General features: G+C 37.0%; 2 protein-coding genes across 4 annotated transcripts in view; both read right to left on the bottom strand.

Annotated features, from left to right (window-relative positions):
* Nucleotides 1-209: 209 nt before the first annotated feature.
* On the bottom strand, nucleotides 210-10,562 carry LOC120775145 (D-2-hydroxyglutarate dehydrogenase, mitochondrial-like). Of its 2 annotated transcripts, none has more exons than XM_040105173.1 (8): nucleotides 10,322-10,562; nucleotides 8,131-8,226; nucleotides 3,106-3,247; nucleotides 2,643-3,034; nucleotides 2,416-2,584; nucleotides 1,094-1,223; nucleotides 692-1,014; nucleotides 210-632 (listed from the first exon to the last, which is right to left on the bottom strand). In XM_040105173.1, the coding sequence occupies exons 1-8, from the start codon at nucleotides 10,433-10,435 to the stop codon at nucleotides 382-384; spliced, it is 1,617 nt and encodes a 538-aa protein (XP_039961107.1). In that variant the 5' UTR covers nucleotides 10,436-10,562; the 3' UTR covers nucleotides 210-381. The 2 variants fall into 2 exon arrangements, with proteins under 2 accessions (XP_039961107.1, XP_039961108.1); XM_040105174.1 differs by having other exon boundaries at nucleotides 10,311-10,334.
* A 1,967-nt stretch (nucleotides 10,563-12,529) lies between these two features.
* LOC120775146 (D-2-hydroxyglutarate dehydrogenase, mitochondrial-like) overlaps nucleotides 12,530-21,072 on the bottom strand; it is a 28,153-nt gene continuing 19,610 nt past the window's right edge. For both annotated transcript variants that reach the window (XM_040105177.1, XM_040105176.1), the window contains exons 2-8: nucleotides 20,936-21,025; nucleotides 18,513-18,654; nucleotides 14,662-15,053; nucleotides 14,399-14,567; nucleotides 14,211-14,340; nucleotides 13,812-14,134; nucleotides 12,530-12,847 (exon numbers count right to left, since the gene is read on the bottom strand). In XM_040105177.1, the coding sequence (XP_039961111.1) occupies nucleotides 12,597-12,847; nucleotides 13,812-14,134; nucleotides 14,211-14,340; nucleotides 14,399-14,567; nucleotides 14,662-15,053; nucleotides 18,513-18,654; nucleotides 20,936-21,022 (1,494 nt within the window). In that variant the 5' untranslated portion in view covers nucleotides 21,023-21,025 and the 3' untranslated portion in view covers nucleotides 12,530-12,596. The remainder of the gene's footprint in view (nucleotides 12,848-13,811; nucleotides 14,135-14,210; nucleotides 14,341-14,398; nucleotides 14,568-14,661; nucleotides 15,054-18,512; nucleotides 18,655-20,935; nucleotides 21,026-21,072) is intronic.

Below are 21,072 nucleotides of genomic sequence, written 5' to 3'. Positions count from 1 at the left end.
GGTACTAGTTTACCTTGTTCACCAATTTTATTTAAAATGATACGAACTTTTCAACATATCTAGCATACTGAATTAACTCCGTCATATCTCGATGAAGCTTTGACTAGAACACGTAAATTTTTTACTCACAAAAGCTACAATAATGCATTCTTCCCCCATTTGGGTAACATAATACTCCAAAACCATTATTAAATACTTTTGTACACTCTTTGAAAAAACTTTATTTTCCTTTTTTATGGCAAAATTTTTGAGTTTGAAACTTAACTAAAGTGTGTTCGTTAACGTCAATTTAATATTTATCACACCATATTTATATTTAGTGGTTTACATACATACATATAACAGCTTCAAGGTCAACAGCTTCGTTTGCAAAACCACAATTCAGTTCAGCACTTTGTAAGGGTTCAAGATGCTATTGGGATCCAAAAGTTGCTTCAATTCGCGCATCTTCAAAATGGCCGCTGGACTTTTACTGTATTTCAAATAGTTCTTCTTCAAAAAGCCGATACCATGTTCCGCGCTAATGCTGCCCTTCACTTGGGATGTATACTCGTAGACGAAGGGTTCAATGCACTTGTAGATTTCTTGTGTGAACTCGGGACAGCAGATATTCAAATGTAAATTCGAATCACCTGTAAGCATTGACATGCTGAAAACCATGCGGATAACTCAGAAACTACTCGAAACTCACCCAAGTGTCCATAGCCACAAACACGTGTCGCCAAATTTCCCACACGTTCCTGCATCACCTCAACAATATGGTAAAATTCACGCAGCGGCAAGGAGATGTCATATTTGAAGCAGAAGCCATCCTCGATTAGCGCAACGGGCACCAATTCACGCAACTTCCAAATCTCTTGCATTTTACCCACTTCGCCGGTGATGGTGCCGTCAATGATTTGTCCCTTCTCCATGCCATTTTCGAGGAAACGATTGAATTTCTCCATATCATGCTCAGCATTGCTGCCAGACGTCTCGATCAGCATGTAGAACGGATAGCCTTCGATCGGTGAGCTAGAGGTCAGAGTTAAAGTGGAGAAAATTTCAAATATTGCTCCTTTAAAGGTTCATTTGACGAAAAACTGACGCTTACTTGAGTTTAAAGTGATTAACGCTGGCATCCAAGGAATTGGCATCGATCAACTCGCAGGAGGATAGAATTTCACCCAAGAACTGTCGAGAATCGCGGAAAGTCTTGAGCACGTCATCGAAGGAGGATAGACCTGCAGATGTTAGGGTATAAAGAGAAGACGACAAAAATTTATTTTTGATTTCATTCCTTTAATTATCTGAGATACGAGTATCATTTTTAGATGAAGAAATTTTCAAGACTGTCAATTTTAAGAGGTTAACTACGTAAACTAGCTGATAGGAGACGAGAGTCTTGAATAATCCCACTTAGACAACATGAAATGTGAGTCCTTTGTGATGACAAGAACTCCTAATTTTGGATCTACTCCTAATTTTGGATGTACTGAAAAGAAACTAATATCAATTCTGATCAAACTGGGTTCGCCGAAGGTGTGGCTACCGAAATATTTCAGCCTCAATCTACCGAAACCTGATGAGATTGCCAATAGTGCCATTTGCTTGCCTACCGAAGTTCGGAAAAAGCCGCTAAACGATGCGCAATGAAATTTCCTAAAGTGCTGACAGACGGATCTGGCTAAAATGGAATGCTTTGCGGACATGGAGGATTGCCAAGATCATGCGCAAGGGAACGGAAGTAAAACACGGATGCTTTCTACTCACACAGTCTTGAAAAAACTGCAGGCCGGTTTTTGGTCTAGTCAAAGTTAACGATGACACATGTAGAAAGCGCAAGTAAGTAGGAGAGACGCTGGAAAACTTCTCTCCGGTCTTATCTAAAACTCTGCTTAGATATCTAAGAGCTTCGCACTACAAGGGACTGGATGAAGTATCAGTTTTACACATCAAGACTCTATTAAACTTCACAAAAAAGGTTGACGTCCTGTACGATGTAAACTTCGGCGCATATACGTATTAAACTGAAGCTCTATCCGGCGTTACAGTCCTGTAGATCCTGTACGTCGTGTCGTGTCAGTCAGAATAATCTCACCGAACCCACCGAAAACTAGACAGTAAAGAAAGTGTCTATATGTTTTCTCCTCGGCCTCGTCCACACAACTTGGACAGTCCGGCTTTATTTTTAGCCTCGCCGCATGAATACCTCTACGACACTGCTCTGTTGGAACTTCCGCCATTGCGGCCAGATGAATCTTGACAAAAACAAGCGAATGCTATAGACCTCTTACAGTCCACTCGGGAATATTGGCAGCTATGTCGTCAACAAATCCGCCGATATTGAATGACAAGCTAAACACTAACTGTCTACAAAGGCAGCCTTCCTTCCTTTGCTAGGTTTGACGTTCTTATGCACAACAAATTCCTTACCCAAAAAGGCGACATGCTGCGCCTGTGACTGCGGCGCACACAACATGGATACCTTGGTCACCACACCGAGTGTACCCTCTGAACCAATAAAGAGATGCTTCAGATGATAGCCGGTGTTATCCTTTTTGAAGTCGGACATGAGATCGAGCACATCACCGTTGGCAAGAACCTGCAAAAACGAAAAATTATAGAAAACAATTTCAACTGCCAAAAATTGGAATACCTACCGCTTCCACACCCAGAACGCTGCCGTGCAGATTACCATAGCGCAGCACACGCAAACCGCCAGCATTTGTCGACACATTGCCGCCAATGTGACAACTGGACTTGGCGCCCAAATCGAGTGGCACCACCAAACCCAATTCGCGCGCTTTCAAATCCAAATTCTCCAAAATACAGCCGGCTTCGCAAGCCGCTATGCCCGTGATCTCATCGATATGTAGAATCTTATCGAGGCGCGCCAACGACAAGACGATTTCATCGCAAACCGGCACTGAACCGCCGACTAAGCCGGTGTTGCCACCTTGTGGGCATACGGCCAATTTTCGTTCGTTACAGTATTTCAATATGGCGGATACTTCCTGTGTGGAGCTGGGTCGCAGCACCAGTTGGCTGCTACCTGAAGAAACGAAGAAAAAACGGTTCTTACAAATTATGTTCTTCGTGCTGAGGGGTGGTGTGACAACGTACCGCGTACACTGCGCATAAAATCAACATTGTAGCCCTGCAAATCGTCTTGCACGAGGTGATTTTTCCCCACGATGGACTCGAAGAAGGCTATATCCTTGCCTTCTAAGGTGGCATAATTGCCACGTTTTACATTGTGACGCACCTGCAACGGAAAAGGAAAACACAAGCACACATAATAATTTTTAAAAAACACACACAAATACATGAGAAAATTGAGTCATAGGAAAAGGCTGAAAACCACCCCTAATGAGTTTTCCTGCGGCTTTGTCTTTGCTTTTGTTAACTTGCATGTGTTAGTGTGTGTACGACATGGTGTCGTTTGCGTGCACCCCAAGAAAAGGGGTGTCCGAATAGAAGCATAAAACCAGCAATGAAAAATAGAATTTTAAAAGGCGGAGCTGGCCCGTTTAACAAATGATAACTTAAAAGGAAGAAGAAGAGATGGACAATTTTAAATTCAACGCCAGTCTTACTAAACTTCACATGTCTCGTATTCCATGGTCGTTCTTGTTATTGTCAGCAGCCGAATAGAACGTGAGCAAACCCATAAGCGACCCGATTCTCTGATAATTCGATTTACTGTTCATTCGACAGATATTTGTGTCGGATTCTTCGGAAGCTATCATTCTTAGCAACTCACCTAAGTTCGATCACGAACAAAGAAATGTTGATAAAATCTATAAGTTTTTCCTCTATGCGGTAGTCTGTTACCTACACTAACTCGGATATATTCAAATTTGGTTAAGAGAAAACTAATTTAGTTTTGTTCGACTGGAAGTTCGAAATAATTTCATTGTCTGGATATTTTACTACATCCTTCACCTTTCAACATATTTTATGGAAGTTTTGAGACAGTCTTCCTGTCTGTCAGCTCTCAGCTCCATCTTTCAACATATTTTTCTGGAAATATTAAGACAGTCTTCCTATCTATTAACCCTCAGCTCTATGTTTCAACATACATATTTTTATGGAAATTTTGAGAAAGTCTTCCGATCTGCTACCTCTCAGCTCCATTCTTCAACATATTTTATGGAAGTTTTGAGACAGTCTTCCTGTCTGTCAGCTCTCAGCTCCATCTTTCAATATATTTTTCTGGAAATTTTGAGACAGTCTTCCGATCTGCTACCTCTCAGCTCCATTCTTCAACATATTTTATGGAAGTTTTGAGACAGTCTTCCTGTCTGTCAGCTCTCAGCTCCATCTTTCAATATATTTTTCTGGAAATATTAAGACAGTCTTCCTATCTATTAGCCCTCAGCTCCATGTTTCAACATATTTTTATGGAAATTTTGAGAAAGTCTTCCGATCTGCTACCTCTCAGCTCCATTCTTCAAAATATTTTATGAAAGTTTTGAGACAGTCTTCCTGTCTGTCAGCTCTCAGCTCCATCTTTATACATATTTTTCTGGAAATATTAAGACAGTCTTCCTATCTATTAGCCCTCAGCTCCATGTTTCCCTTAGATACCTATCAGTTAGTGGAGAACCTTATCCTGCCTATCATATACCCAGTGGCGTAGCAAAGGGGGCGAAGGGGGCCGTCGCCCCGGGCGCAACGTCTTGGGGGGGGCGGCGGCAAAACGATCTTCGTTGTTTTTTAATATTCAGAAATGCTTTGAATGTAACAAATACTTTTATTTCTCCAAAAATGGTATTTAAAAACTTCAATTCGGGCAAAAATTCCTGCATATTGTGTCAAAAGTGTACAAGATATAGGGCGAAAATGGGTTTTTTCTATGACTTTTAATAAGATGTCATGTAAATTTACTATCAATTTCCACAAAAACCGTATTGTGAGAATTTTGAAATTTCAGAATTTACGTAAGGCCGATGTAAACACGAGTTAAGGTAAAAAAAAACCTCAGAGATAGAATTTCCATCTTCCAATTGCTGCTGAATCGCAAGCATCAAGTGATCTAGGCTGGGTCAAATATGACAAACTCAAGCGGAAACGGTAGTGTCCGAATCGCAATGAATCGTGGCCAAGGTAGGATTTACAAGCATAGAGATTTTGCTAAGTATTGTGTGAGATTGGAAGGGAATCATCCACTATTAGCTGCTCCTCACTGAAATCGGACCAATTAACAGTTGGACCGTCGGAAAGAAACAATCGCCCAGAAATTGCCAGCTGTCGCCAATTGGAAGGGAATTATGTGCCATCAGGACAGCGCCAGGCCGCACCAATTGATAGTGGCTCGCCCGAGGCTCCGAAGCTTATAATTCTTCTTCTGAACCTACCACCAAGCCACCAAGATATTACTACTCGTACCAGTTCCTGCTTATGGCGCATGATTTTGTTGTTGAAAAATTCGTCTTAAGAGAAACTTGTGAAAATAGATTGTCCCAGTTTTTTGCAAAAAAAAAAAAATTAATAAAATATTTCAAAACTATTGATCTACGTCAGAGCTCATAAAAAAGCATCAATTTTTGGAATAATGCATTGTGGAGTGTCGAAACAAGAGTTTATAGTATAGGAACAGATCGTGAGCGGAATCGCTGCGAATGCTGGAAAAGGTTTACAATGGTTCAGTTTTATCAAAAACAAAAACCTATGACTGGTACAAAGCCTTCGAAGACAGTCGAGAGATCGTTGAAGACATGCCTCGTTCTGGACGATCTTTGACCTCTTCAACTGATGAAAATATCAAAAAAGTGAAGGATATGGTGCTTGAAAATCGTCAGGCAAGTGCTAAAGAGATGGCAAGATGAATGTTTTAGTAACATGTTCTTGCTCGACTCGCCCCGAATAAGCTGAATTTTTTTCAAACAGAGTACGGTAAACAGATTTCTATGGGCATGCTTGATCGTGTAAATTCCGATCACACATTTATGTATTATAACTGCCGATGAGACATTTCCGTACATAATTCTTGACGATTTCGTTCACTTCATTACCTTCGATGCCTTTAAAAGTAAAGTTGCTTGCTTCTGGCAACACTTTTTCCTGCTGCCCTGCTTCTCAACACACTTCTGGCCGATATGCCTTCATTGCTGCTTGGCTGTCTGTCCTTTATGTGGATTTCCATACGCCTGTCCACCATACAACTGCACCGTAGAGCAGAAGTGGCCTTACAGCTGTGTAGCACAAGTGCCAATTAGAGCCCCCATGTTATGCCGAGCATCTGCCTACGTGCATATACATAAAGCATTGCTGACTTTCCTCACTCTTTCTTCCAGGTTGCGCTTCCAAACAGTTTGCTGTCCAAGACTACTCCAAGGTACTTGGTGCGGTCTTTGAGAGAGAGTTGTGTCCCATTTATAGACGGGAACCTCAATAGAGGATTTCTTGTGAACACCAGCAGATCCGTTTTCTCCGGGTTCACCCCAGACCCGCTTGCGATGCCCAATTCTAGACTGTAGAATTGAGAGAGTGGTGGTCATAGTATTGCTAATGGTCTGTAGACACCTTCCCGTTATTAATATGCGGGCGACATTATGCCACTATCTTAGGGGCTTTGACTTCCAGGTTCCTTAGCAGTTTACTCACCAATAATGTCCATAGAAGCGGAGATAGCACTTCACCTTTGGGAATACTCCTACTTCCTTGGTCATTTTAACGTCTTTCCATTCTGCTCTTATTCGTCTAGAGAGACGTTGAACGCTCCAGAACTGTACAGGAATGCTTTGCTCTTCATTATATTCAAAAGCCCTTTTGATATTAAATACCAGTGTATGCTCCTGCTAGCAGCTACGCTGGATTGGTCATGTTGTTCAAATTGACGAAAACACTCCAGCTCTGAAAGTATTCGACGTAGTACCCGCTGGAAGCAGCAGAGGAAGACCTCAACTCCGTTGGAAAAACCAAGTGGAGAAGGACCTGGCTTCGCTTGGAATATCCAATTGGCGCCACGTAGCGAAAAGAAGAAACGACTGGCGCGCTGTTGTTAACTCGGCCATAATCGCTTAAGCGGTTTCTACGTCAATTAAGAAGAAGAAGTATGCTCCTGCTCTACTGATCTGCCTTTTGTATGTGCGCGCTGCGCCTTGGACAAACTTCTAGCGTTTTCAGACGGAAAAAGGTTAAGCTTATAGGCCTAAACTCTATTATGTAGATTAGGTTGTTTCTACCTGCCTTCGGTATGAAAACTACCCTAGGCTCTCTCCATGAGTGTGGCACATAATTGAACTTCATGCATCCCCTAAAATTCGCCTTTAGCGACGGATAGACAGAGCGTATTCTGTAGCATTGCTCGAATGATTCCGTCCGTACCGGTAGATTTCTACGGGTAGAACATGCTGCCAACATTGTAAAAGAGTGGCTGCTCGTTGTGTCTCACATACACGAAATAGCGAACAAAGTGGAGAAAAACTATCATTATATTATACATACATATGTATGTACATATGTATGTATGTATGTATGTATATTTTTAATTTTTGCTATTCAATTAAACAATAAAAGCAATAGTAAAATTTTCTTGCAATTTTGGAAAAAAAAAGTTGAAAAAACATTTTTTAATTTCATAATTGAAGTAAAGAGAATAAAAAGGGATAAAAATTAAAAGATTTGCATATTTCGTAATAAAACCCTATAATTAAAAGCAACTAAAAATACAACAATAATACAAAAGAGCTAAAAGGTGTTAATATTTCATTTACAGATTTCCTCTTTAAAAGATAACCAAATTGTAGAACACGAAGTAAGCTAACGCGTGAAAACTTAAATTTTTAATTATAAGCTTGGAATTCATTTTTTTCAAGCAAGTGTAAAAATAAATGTTTTACACGGTTTTGGGTTAATTTTTTTTTAATACGGCATTTGGGATTAAAAAATTAAAAATTATGTTTAATTATTATAAGATACATATTCGGGATTAAATCAATTATTTTTTCAATGCTTACTTGCAAGCCTGTTTGTTACCTAGAATATAATTAAATATGGTTAACGGTTTCTAATCAGGAGTCTACAATAATTTTCACATCTAATTGTTTTTAATATAAATATGTATGTATCTATGTATGTTTACATTTTTTTAATACCAGTTAGCAAATATGTACATACATATGTATATGAATATTTACCAACCTGTGTCAATTCCGGAATGCCCGAAGCTTTGTATGTTCTAAAAAACGATTTCACCACATTCGGTCGTAGCTTAAGCAGTCCAGTTGCCGACATTTTCTGAAACCGAAAAAAATTAAAATGAATATATGAAAATTTCGCATGTTATGAATGGCCATTTTCTATTTGTTAAACAACCCAGGAAGGCGGCCTTTAATTTTTTGGTCAGTCAATCATAAATTTAAGAAAGAGATGGAATGATATGCAACGGTATATTCACCTACAACAAATGGCTGCAAATAAAGAGTGTAGTTATGGCAGCAAGCAATATACACTCTCTCTCTTTATTAGAAAGGTTTGCCTCTTCAAACGAAAGCCAGCAGAAAACAAATGTCAGAAACGAAATCCACACAAACCGCAGCCAACTTTGTACACTATTGCATTGGACGTCGTTTGTTGACATTTCGTTGTATCTTTGTACGCTTTTCGTCTAATTGTAATTTCATTAAATCTTTTTTTCTTTTTCTAATAGAAAGTGTAACTGTAGTAAAAATGTTCATTGCAAAAAAGCGACGTTATTAATATGATGTTAATGTGGTTGTTTATATATTGTTTATAGTGTGGTGCATTTAGAACAAGAGGAAAGTAATTAATTTTTGCTGTAAATGCATTTAAAAACGATAGACGCGTTCTCGGCTATGTATTCGTTTGTGTGCGTGCATTTTTAATTAAGCACTGTGCTAGATTTCTCGTATTTCAAACGTTTTTCTACTTGAAATCCACGATTTTATTGCAAGTTTTAATCTACTACTACATACAGAGAAAAATTTGTTAAATTTTTGTTTAATCTATATACAAAAAAGAGATAAATGCCTGAAGCGAACTGCCAGTTATACTCTGGTTTATGGTAAGTAAACTTTGTGACTTAATTTATGTCTGGTGTCTGGCCGAGTGGCAGGCAGTCAAATTTTGTGGCAGGTAAACAAGCAACAGTTGAAGTCAACCACTGGTGGTGGTGGGCACATCATCTAATTACTAGTAGAATTATAAATGCATTGGTACAATGAACTCTTGTATAAGTTTATGAGAATGTTTTGTGTGTGTATTTTTTTATGTGGAGCAAATGTGTATATACGGTGGCGATTATTAATGCACAAACATTTTCGGCAGTAATTAGATATGCTTCAGTTTGTTTTTGTGTGGTTTAAGTTTAAGTTTGTTTATCTTGTGGTTATTATTTTTGCAAATATTTATTGTTATTATTTTCGCAATTTTAGTACATGACAACACGAGCGTTAGTAAAATTTTTGCAGAAAAGTGTTTTGCCGACGGCTTTTGTGAATCGAAATTTGTCCATAAAAAATTATGGTTTCGAAATGTGCGACAAAAACTTATTAATTTTTAAGTTTTTGGATTTAATATTATTTATAAATATAACTTCAGTATGCACTGCACATTAATCAAGATTTTTAAGGGACAACTTTGTGGATTATCATCTTCGTGCATATATAGCAACATATAATGAGATTTAATTATAAACAAACATAATACACATATGTATGTGTATTTGTATATTTGTCATAAACCTAAAGATTCACTATCAAGTCGACTTTGTATATACAAAACCCTTATCGCTTGTGATGTTGAGATGATTGTGCATAATTGCTTAATGTCACAAATTAATTTCACGTATTAGCTCTGTTTTAGCATATTTTTTTTAATAACTAATGTTCTGTTCTCAAAAGCGTTGTCGCACTATAACTTATGCAATAAATAAAATTGTTAAAATGATGCACTCAAAATTCGAGTGTGGCTTAATAAAAAATTATATTTCTGTCTGTATTGATAAGCGTACTCATAGCAAAATGTTTATGATTTTGCTTATCGTACTGCTATATATAGTATATTCATTAAAGGATTGTAGCTACCGTTGTGCAAAAGATTTAACACTTCACACAAAAAACCCCTTAGCATTCGTTATGGAATGCAACATTTTACAGGTGTAACAACCCTGCGCTTGTTTACAATTCTTCTTCACTTAACTCTTACAGCGTTCGTGTGTGTGTGCGACATGTAAACAAACAAGAGCATACGTCAGAAACTTGTTATACACTACACAATTTTCACATATTTCTAACTATAAATGTGTGTTCATTCATTAATTATTATTCTTATTTAGCTTGCATTAACTTGAAGCCGCTTACTTTTTACTTACTTTCACCTTTTGTATAAGAAATATCACACACAACTTATTTAAAAATTGGAATACAAAACAAAAGCAAGTCACACCGTTCAATGGTTGCGTTCGACTAGAGAAAATTTTGCGCATTCAAGCAAATGCCGTCTGTCTCAGCTGTGAAATCAAGCGAATTAGAATATGATGAAAATAGAACAAATGATAATAGTGAATGCGCCCAAGAATTGTGAAAACGCGTGATAAAAACAACGGCAAACACATTAGAATTGTCGGTGTGAAATCCTTGGTGATAAAGAATAATAATCGATTGATTTTCTAAGTATCGATTGTTATTATTTGTATTAGAAAAAGTTTTTGAAAAGTTTTATTGAAGAAAAATAATAATTTTAGGGTATTTATAAAATGGAATTATGGACTTTATTTAATTTTTATTATAAATAGTTTTTGGAAAGTGTTATTCAAGAAAACAAATAAAAATTTTTAAAAATTTATAATGGTATTAAAAAATTCACGGTTACAGTAAATATTTAATGCTTTTTAAAAACTTTTTTTAATCCTAAATAATATTTCAACTAGTGTTAATAACTAATATTCAAATAAAGCAGTTGAAAGAGCTTGAAATAAATAATCGATTATTCCAGAAGTGTCAGCACTATATTAATTAAGCTCCATAGATAAATATGTACATGTGTATAAGTGTAGCCGAGCAATAAATAAACATACAAAATTACAGTGAAGCCAGAAAACATTTCAATTAGCTACCTTTATTATTATAATTAGCAATATAAACATATTGTTGTATATAATAGCTACAGTTATTAAAATATCCAGGCTTTCAATAGTTATTCCTTTGTGCTGTTTTTTTATAATTTAATTTCTAATTCTGTTAAATTATTAATTTATGTGACAACCTATATTTTTTGTTAATAAATATTAAAATCCAACTAATATAGTCTTTACTGTACTGTATTTTACTATTCAGCAGCTTATCAAATAAGAACATTTATGCGTTTGTTCGTCAGTCAGCGTTTCTTAGTGGACAAATAAATATTTAAGATAAAGCAGAAACTGGCTAAATCAGAGTTGCCATCTCGTATGATTAAGTTATTTGTATTGCTTAAATGGTGCTAAACAATCTTATCTTGATTCTTGTAAAAAATAGTGAGAGAAAAATAATAACAAATATTTTAATGAATTAAAATTTGTTTGAAAATAAAAAAATAATCGGAAGATGGAAATTATTTTTTGCTGATTTCATTATATACCAATTCAATCTGCTCAAAATGCATTACTTTATTTAATTTTTTTTATAATCTTTAAAAAAAAATTATACAAAAAGAGTTGAGGTTCATTAGTCTTGCATATGTATGTATGTATGTATGTATTTGTGAACCAACTGATCAAGTTTGACTCCGACTGACAAAAAGTAAAATTGTTTCACATATTTGAATACAAATGTTTGTTTGTTTATTACAAAATTGCTTGCCGATTCACTTTGCGTGATTTTTTATTATATTTTATTTACTTCATTCAGTATTCTCAACCAACATCTTTGTTTTTGTTTTCTCAATTTTCATTATTTTTCTTAATTTTGCGTCTAGTGGCAATACCCTCCTACTATTGTATTCAGCTATTTTGCTATTAATTTTGTTGTTGGTTTATTATCATCTAAAATCATTGTTCCTCCAACAAAGCCGTAAAAGATTTTGAGTAGCGGCGCGTGTAGGTATTATTGCTCTTTCGTTTTACACCATTTTCGCCAAATAAACAATAAATATCACCATAGTTGCAGCGTAGCACATACTCACCAGAGTGAGTTGAATATATCAACTTCTGTGAGATTCTACATATAGCAATCGTGGTGCTGTTTAATTGTTTTGAAGAGAATTGTTTCCAAACTAATTTCTCTTCACCAGTTTAGAAAGCCACACCCAACGGACCGGCATAATTTACGTACCGATGTGTATAACTTTCCTCAATGACATAAAAAAGCGACGGCATGTTTCGTGCTCAATTACGTTGTGTTGCTGCTTGCTGTTGTAGTCATTGGTAGCTCATGTGACCGGCGAAAGAGTTAGGGTTTCATTTGCTGCAGCCGAGGAAAACTATTTAAGCGAATCGCATTGAGCTGCTTTTTCATGGAAATGAATGTTGTACATACATATGTACATGTATGTATGTTTATTAAAAAGTAATAATAAAAGGCAGTTTATTATAAATGCATATTTTGAGGTTATGTTTATTTATTTTTTTAAGCAACACACATATTTAGTGTAGTTATGTAATATGAGTGTTAATTTAACACCTTATATGGGTTTAATATACCCTTGGGATCCAACAATTTCTTCATATCACGCATCATTGCAATCGCTTCCGGTGACTTGCTATATTTTAGGTAATTCTTTTTGATAAAACCAATGCCGTGCTCAGCACTTACGCTGCCTTTCAGTTTGTGGGTATACTCGTAAAGAAAAGGCTCAATTTTGTGGTGCAGTTCGTCGGTATATGCCGGACATGAAACGTTCAAATGTAAATTCGAATCACCTAAAAGGAAAAAAATAAATAGTAAATTATAAAAAATATTATTGAAGCAAAGAAAAATTTCATATAAAATTTAATTTTATCTAATTTAACCGAAGCTGACACATTTCGAAGTTCCCTACTTCTTTAAAGAAACTTTTTATCAATCGAATAATGCTTTTAGGCATTTATTTTTTGACGATAATTTCTTTCAAATGCTGGTCTGCCGCTGCGGCTCCGATATTCCATCCGTTGAGTCCAATTATCGATGACTCGTTCGAGCATTTCAACTTGTAACTGGCGAATGACAATAGTGACGTTTTGCTGCAAGGCCTGAATCGAAGCGATATTTTCCCATAGGCCTTAGACTTTACATATCCCCACAGGAAAAAGTATAACGCTCTGATATCACACGATCTTGGTGGCCAATCGATCTGTCCAAAACGTGAAATCATCTGCTCACCAAAGTGTTCTCTCCATCCAATCCAATTGATTGTTGCGATGTGGGGAAGTGGCGCCGTTTTGTTGAAACTAAATTTCGTCGAGATTACACGCATAAATCTAATATCCGGTTATCATGCCGCGATTGACGGTAACGTTTTCACCAACATAATTTTGAGGAAATATTGACCAACAATCGGCGCCCGACCTCCAACCACACCAAACCGCTGTTTTTTAGGATGAAATGGCAGAACTTCAATCTCTTCAGGTTGCTATCCGTCCCAAATGCCATACATACCCATTGAGCCAGAAATGGGCCTCATTGCTGCACAAAATTTGGCCCGAAAACGTCGAATCTTCCTGGAACTTTTTAAAAGGTCATAGCGCGAAGCAATGTCGCTTGGGAAGTTATAGCGACCTCAGTTCTTGCAGTTCTTACAGGTGTAAGTCCTTCCCATTACCCGTCCCCTTTCCCGGATCACCCGTTATAAACTTCGTGTCAAACTTATTGCACGCTGTTTAAAGGTATGCAAGTTTTTGTACTTACCCAAATGTCCAAAACCTGTGACTCTTGTTGCCAGCGGTCCTATACGTTTTTGCATAACCTCCACTATACTATAGAAATCGCGTAACGGCAACGAAAGATCATAGTAAAAGCAATAGCCATCTTTGGTTAAAGCCATCGGTGCCAGCTCGCGCAGCTTCCAAATTTCCTGCATCTTACGCGCTTCAGCCGCTATGGTACCATCAATAATTTCGCCCCTTTCCATGCCGATTTCCACGAACTTATTAATTTTCTCCAAATCATGTGTGCCATTGCTGCCAGATGTCTCGAGTAGCATATAAAATGGAAAACCATTAATTGGTGAGCTAAAATAAAATGGTATTGCATAATTTTCAATTAAAAAACTATAAAAATTTAAATATAAAAATGGTGTGTGCATACTTAAGTTGGAAATGTTCCAAACTGGCCTCCAAAGTTGGTGCATCAATCATTTCGCAAGCCGATAAAATTTCACCCAAATATCGTTTGGCGCTTTTGAATGTTTTCAACACAGCATCAAAGTTGGGCAAACCTTAAAAATCGCTTTCAGACATAAAATATAAAAATAATGAAACAGTTATCGCAATTACCCAAAAAGGCCAGATGCTGTGCCTGCGGCGCTGGCGCACACAAAATGGACACTTTAGTCACCACACCCAAGGTGCCCTCTGCGCCAATGAAAAGATGCTTCAAATGATAGCCTGTGTTGTCCTTTTTGAAGTCAGACATCAAATCTAAAATTTCACCATTCGCCAGTACCTAAACATATACATACAAATATATATGTATGTACATATGTATGTGTATGTACATATGTACATATTTCATAAAAAATTAACGACTTATTACTCACCACTTCCAAACCCAACACGCTGCCATGCAGATTGCCGTAGCGCACTACACGCAAGCCACCAGCATTGGTGGAGACATTGCCACCAACATGACAGCTAGACTTGGCACCCAAGTCTAAGGGCACCACTAAGTCTAGCTCTCGCGCTTTGTTATCCAAATTCTCCAAAATGCAACCCGTCTCACATGCCGCTATGCCAGTAATTTCATCAATGTGCAGAATTTTGTCCAATCGGGTCAGCGATAGCACGATTTCATCGAATACGGGCACCGCACCGCCAACCACACCGGTGTTGCCACCTTGCGGGCAAATAGCCAGCTTACGCTCGTTGCAATACTTTAAAATGGCAGAAACCTCTTGTGTGGTACCGGGTTTCAGCACCAGTTGGCTATTACCTGTGGTTGCATGGGTAGTACAGTTAATTTTTATTATTATTATTATTTTTTTTTTTCAAAATATCTATACACTCGTGATCCGAAAAATGCTATAAGCGCTCAATACGGTATAAATGTACATTTAATAAGCAAATAAAAAGTAGTTCAATTTGACTTAGCATTCAGAAGTACTCTCATAAGTATGAGAGTGTTATCAACGTGATATTAAATTAACTAGCATATCATCAATAGTTTGCAACAGAACGGTTGTGGCGGAGTGTGTTAGTGCGCAGAAAGGAAAGTAAATAAGGGCACCCACAAGTTGGGAACCTTTCCTTTTTGCTTTGGATCCTAATGGTGAACGAACTTTCGAAACAACTTGAGCATAAGCGTTTACGATCTAACCCAAGGGTATTTAAATGTAATAACCAAGTGGTCCGTTTCTCTCGGATTAGTCATAAGTCCAAATAAATTTGAGCTAGTTTTATTTACTAGGAGATACCTGATGTTACTCCCTCTTGTTGAGAGGCTCTATTCTTCAACCGGTGGACGGGCGAAGTAACGGGTTTTTCAATAAGAGCGCTAAAAGATTTTTTTTTAATAAAATATTAATGAAATTCTTTATTCCTGTGAAAGTACATTCGATGGCATTATGTATGGAACTCGATTTTTTTTCAGACCCTGAACCCAGTTTTCGACGGTTTTGAAGAAGAATCGGCCGATACTGTTGCAATTTCACGTCCGATATTCGTACGAAGCTCATCAATCGTCGCTGGCTTGTTGGCGATTGATTTGACCTAGCCACACAGGAAATAGACTAACGGCGTCAAATCGCACGACCGAGGCGGCCAATTGACTGAGTCATTTCGTAAGATAACACGTTCACCAGTTGGTTTTCAATAAAGCGATTGTGACATTCGCTGTGTGGCTTGTGGCGACGTCCTGTTGGAACCACATATTATCCGGGTCCAGATCATTTAATTCCGGCCAGAAATATTCGGTTATCATTGAGTGGCAGCGATTCCTATTCACACCATAAACCGCACAAAAACGTAATTTTTTCGGGATGCAATGTTGACTCACTGAGTTCGTGCGGATTGCTTACTAACGAAGCCATTCGATCAGAAATGAGACTCCGAATTTCGGTAGTAAATTTAATAATTTCAACTCGTTGTTGGGTCGGATATCTTTCTATGATGAAATACTACTACTACTTTTGTACCGTCTCTATTGAAAACCCCGTTACTTGGGGCTTATACTTGATAGGAAGCTCTCACGGAAGCCAAACATCGAGGAGAGAGTGAGGCCTTATCAGTCAACTTTTGTAGAGGAGCAATTGAGAAGAGGTCTGGGGGAAGACACTCGGTAAAACCACACTAGCTAAAGAGTGGTCCTCATCGGCATCTGTGGTGCAATAAGGACAACCAAAACAATGACACACAATGCGATTCTAGACGTTACACCTGTAAACAGGTATGTTTAGTGGGTAGGTGATTGACAACGAAGGCTGCTATTAGACTTAGGAACTGCTTCGATTGCATTCCAAACAATCTCGATTACTGCATCCTTCTCGGCTCACACACCTGCCATGGATTTGTGGATGGCGTGAAGCCATTGGAAAAGAGGTGCGGCGAGCCTTTTTACTGATGAATTGAAGTTAAGAGAGAGAGTGGGATATGGCACCTGTCGAGTGCTCTCCATAAAATCTATTTCCAGACTACCAGATCACTGCAGCGTTTCTCAAGCTAAGGTGGCTGCCATCAAGGTACCTGTAGATGTATCTACTGCTCCGTAGTGCAGTTTCTTGCAGAGATAAATCTTTCGCAAAACTTTTCTCTTGAACAATCATATGGCCGATCCATCAGATGTCGCCATCGTCCATGCCTCTACACCATATAGGACGGGAATGGTGAGTGGCTTGTAGAATTTGGTCTGTGTTCCTCGACAAAAGACTTTAATTTCCTACTCAGTCCGAAATAGCACCAGTTGGCAAGAGTGATTCTGCATTGGATTCAAGGCTAATTGATATTAACCGCCTGAAAAAATTTATGGCAAGCTCAAAACACTTGGTTGATCTATGCAGATATGGTGATTTGCTTTTAGAAGTTTTCGGTTAACATAAAGGACGAATATCTGTCCAAGTGGAATCCATCAATTTTGGATCAAACCCACGACCTAACCGAACTAGTTTAAATAATCTCGAATGCAATAATGATTTGCAAAAGAACTCTTAGAGCTTTGACTAACGGTTGCTTTTTATACCCTGAACAGGCTATATTAAGTTTGTCACGAAGTTTGTAACATCCAGAAGGATGCGTCGGAGACCCTATAAAGTATATATATAAATGATCAGTATGTTGAGCTGAGTCGATTTAGCCATGTCCGTCTGTCTGTCTGTATATATACGAACTAGTCCCCCAGTTTTTAAGATATCATTTTGAAAATTTGCAAACTTCATTTTCTCTTTAAGAAGCTGCTTATTTGTCGGAACTGCTGATATCGGACCACTATAACATATAGCTGCCATACAAATTGAACGATCGGAATCAAGTTCTTGTATGGAAAACTTTCGCATTTGACGTGGTATCTTCACAAAATTTAATGGGTTACTGCTTAAGGGGTTAGGGGTAGTCAGAGGCACGAAAAAATGAGAGTTTTCAGTATTTTGTTTATTATGTATTCTAAAAGCTGCATAAATTTCATTAAAATCTGCTGAACGGTTTTCGAGTTACAGTAGTCACCGGTTCAAAAAACATAGTTTTGAGAAAAACGGGTTTAAAGTTTCACACTAGCGCTTTGAAGTGCCCGAGCTCTCTTTGTTATTTGTCGAACAACTCAAAAACTAATTATCGGATCAACGTGAAATTTTCAGGGAATATTTTTAAGATATTACACTTAACGAAAATAAAAAATTAATTTTTTGAAAATTCTAACTACCCCTAACCCCTTAAGGTAATAATATAATCTCCGAAAAAACTGTTCAGATCGGATTACTACATATAGTAACGTATAGCTTCCATACAAACTGAACACATAGTTACTAAAAGAAATGCACCTGTGAAGGGTATATTAGCTTCGGTGCAGCCGAAGTTAACGTTTTTTCTTGTTTAGTCGTAAAAATGTCATATTGGAACCTTCCACAGATGCCGATTTTTACAGTTTTTAATAATATCTCAAAGGATGACTCTTGTCCTGGCTACAAAAATATCTTTTCCAGAATTTTTAAAATTACAAAAATAAATTTAAACACTGATTTTAATAAATTAAACATCCCTTCTAACATTAGTTGATACCATTTCCAGCTAATCTAGTTAAATTTTCGGTTCATTCGAAATAAATATAATATTACCGGGTTTCTAAATATACATATATATAGATGCTCTCGAAAAAGTTTGTGTTTTTAACTATAAAAATTATTCTAAAAGAATATTGTAATATTTACTGGACCTAAATTTAGATGTAAAGTGCGTCAGAACGTACCTCGTACAGAGCGCCAAAAGTCCACATTGTAAGCTTGTAAATCTTCCTGTAGCGCGTAATGTTTACCAACAATGGACTCCAAGAAAGCAATATCCTTGTCTTCCAAGGTGGCGTAGTCGTTGCGTTTTACATTGTGACGAGTCTAACAAAATACTTTTACATTAATATTTAAATCTGCCAAATATGTAGGTCGTATAGATACATACATATGTATATGTTATAATACTATATATTCATAGTATTGTTTTAGCAAAAAAAGCGAAATGGAAATCATACCTACATATGTACATCCGTATAGCTGTCAATGACTCATAAATTCGTTTTTATCATTTAAATAAAATAAAGATATGAATAATAACAAATATGGAAGGGCTAAGCTCGGGTGCAACCGAATATACTCTTGCAACTTGCAGAAATCAAAGCCAGGGAAATGCCTTAAGATGTAAAACATCAACCAGAGCATCGAAATCCAAGCAATTTTATATATACATACATATACTATATATAACTCATACACTGACCGACATATTCGGCAGAATATTTGTGGGAAAAACCAAAATCATCACATGTACGTAGAATATGGGAGTTGGGGTAATATCTACGCAATTATCTCTATTAACTATTATTATGCCTAAACTAAAATCTTCCACGGGTTTCATTAAGTTACCTCACATATGTACAAACACCAATAAAATGGAATAAAGTCAGCCGGATGTTCGAAAATCCTGGTATTAGTTATATGGGGAGTAGGTCAAGTTTTCGTCCAATTTTGTGTACAATAAGGTCAAAGATACACTGTTTTATGTAAAAACCGTTATTTTCGGTCAAAAGTCAACTATAGATGCTGGGGTACACAGATTCGGTACCTAGGGGCTTAATAGTTTTGGTTAGATTTGGGCAATGCTTTAAAGGAATTATTAATGCGAAGTTTTTTTTCCCGTTATATCACTTGATTTTGTGTACCGGAAAGTGAAAGAATCAGATGGAATTTCAAATTGTGCTATATGGGTAGTAGACGTGATCGTAGTCCGAGTTCGCCCATTTTTGCACCGTCACCTAAAAAATATGAGAAGAATCACATGTACTAAATTTAGTCGAAATCGGTCAATCGGGTCCCAAGATATGTGATTTCACCAAAAAGTGGACGATGCCTCGGCCATCGTCATTTAATGTCTCTTGCGTTAGTTATTGATTTATTGCGCCTTTAGTAGTTTTTAACAGTACCGTTATCTCGGGAGTGAGCGTGGTTATCTTTCTGTTTCATTATCACGCTGTCGGTAGTGGTTCTTTTAGTATTTGTGCCAACCAATTTTGGTTGTTTTAGCTTTAGTGACATGTTGCAAGAGTATAAAAATTGAAAAAGGAACTTAAATTTCTAGGAGATAATTAAAAGACATCCGGTATCACTGACTGAAAAAATGTTCAGCTTTCTGTGCCTTCCTTCATCAGTATCTATTATATCCGCCATTATTTTCAATTAACTGGAACTGGACCTGATTTTGGAATGATTGCTTCCCAATCTATTGTTTCAGCTCCCCCTAAAGGTTTTCAATTGGATTCACGCGGGGGACCGACTTGGCTAATAAAGAGAATTCACACCGTTGTCCTGGAACCAATCCCTTACCAACTTCGTATTATGTTTAGAATCGTTATCCTGCTGAAATGTCCATCCATATTAGTGCCATAATTTCCTAAGTATTTGACAGCATCGCAATACCCGAGATATCTTTACATTGACATCTATTCAAGGTGTCTGTAATACGATATATGGGCAGGCTATACACCATACATTGAAAAGCAGCATTCCTGCGGTAAATTTTCCTGCCTATTTCTTAAGCGTTTTTTATATGAAGTTTTTACATTTCTTCAGAGCTGGAAACTACCCTTAAGGAGTTAAGCCAGTCTAGACTATAGCCCTGAATAAAGACTGAACTTTGATATTTTATTCTAAAAGTAGGGAAATTTTATCGAATTTCTCTCTCTCATGCTTATTAGACATGGTTTTTAGCTATAAAAAATATTAATATTGACATTTTGATGCGAAACAAGCTTTGAAAAAATCTTTTTCTAGCGAAAAAACAGTAAATTGTTTATAAAAAATGTTGCAATAATAACAAAAAATCGTAAAAATATATGTATGTACATGTATGTACGCTTGATAGTATTCGATTATCATTGTGACCAAATTTGAAAAATACCGTTTCGAAAAAACGCATTCAAAATTTTTCGACCTGCATTTAGCTAACCCAAATGCTCATTACCTCTTTTCCATTCTACAAATTTTATATTGTTTTTTGAAAATCTTAGACCGGCCTAATTCAGTAAAACTTGGGTTAGTCAAGCATGTTCTCATATTTCTGACGTAAGCATAATTTTTTTGATATTTATTTTATACAGTTATTTGTTAACAAATCTTTAATTACCTGTGTTAATTCTGGAGCTGCTGAATAAGCTCTACGCAGCGGCTTTGTTATCAGTGCTTGCAATTTTACTATTCTTCTAAGTGCCATTTTCTGAAATATTTATAAAAGAAAATATTAAATTGATTCCGCATACCGAA

The sequence above is a fragment of the Bactrocera tryoni genome, chromosome 4, assembly GCF_016617805.1.
Source record: "Bactrocera tryoni isolate S06 chromosome 4, CSIRO_BtryS06_freeze2, whole genome shotgun sequence".
NCBI lineage: Eukaryota > Metazoa > Arthropoda > Insecta > Diptera > Tephritidae > Bactrocera > Bactrocera tryoni.
This window is presented reverse-complemented; position numbering and strand designations above follow the sequence as displayed.

Bases quoted from the DNA above. Each gene is read 5' to 3' on its own strand.
- LOC120775145 (XM_040105173.1), bottom strand. From the start codon at position 10,435: ATGCGCAAAATTTTCTCTAGTCGAACGCAACCATTGAACGGTGTGACT. The intron at 2,585-2,642 runs GTAGGTATTCCA...TCGTTTTTGCAG, and splicing joins GCGTTCTGGGTGTGGAAGCG to GTTCTTGCCAACGGTGATGT. The intron at 1,224-2,415 runs GTAAGGAATTTG...TAACATCTGCAG, and splicing joins GCAGCATGTCGCCTTTTTGG to GTCTATCCTCCTTCGATGAC.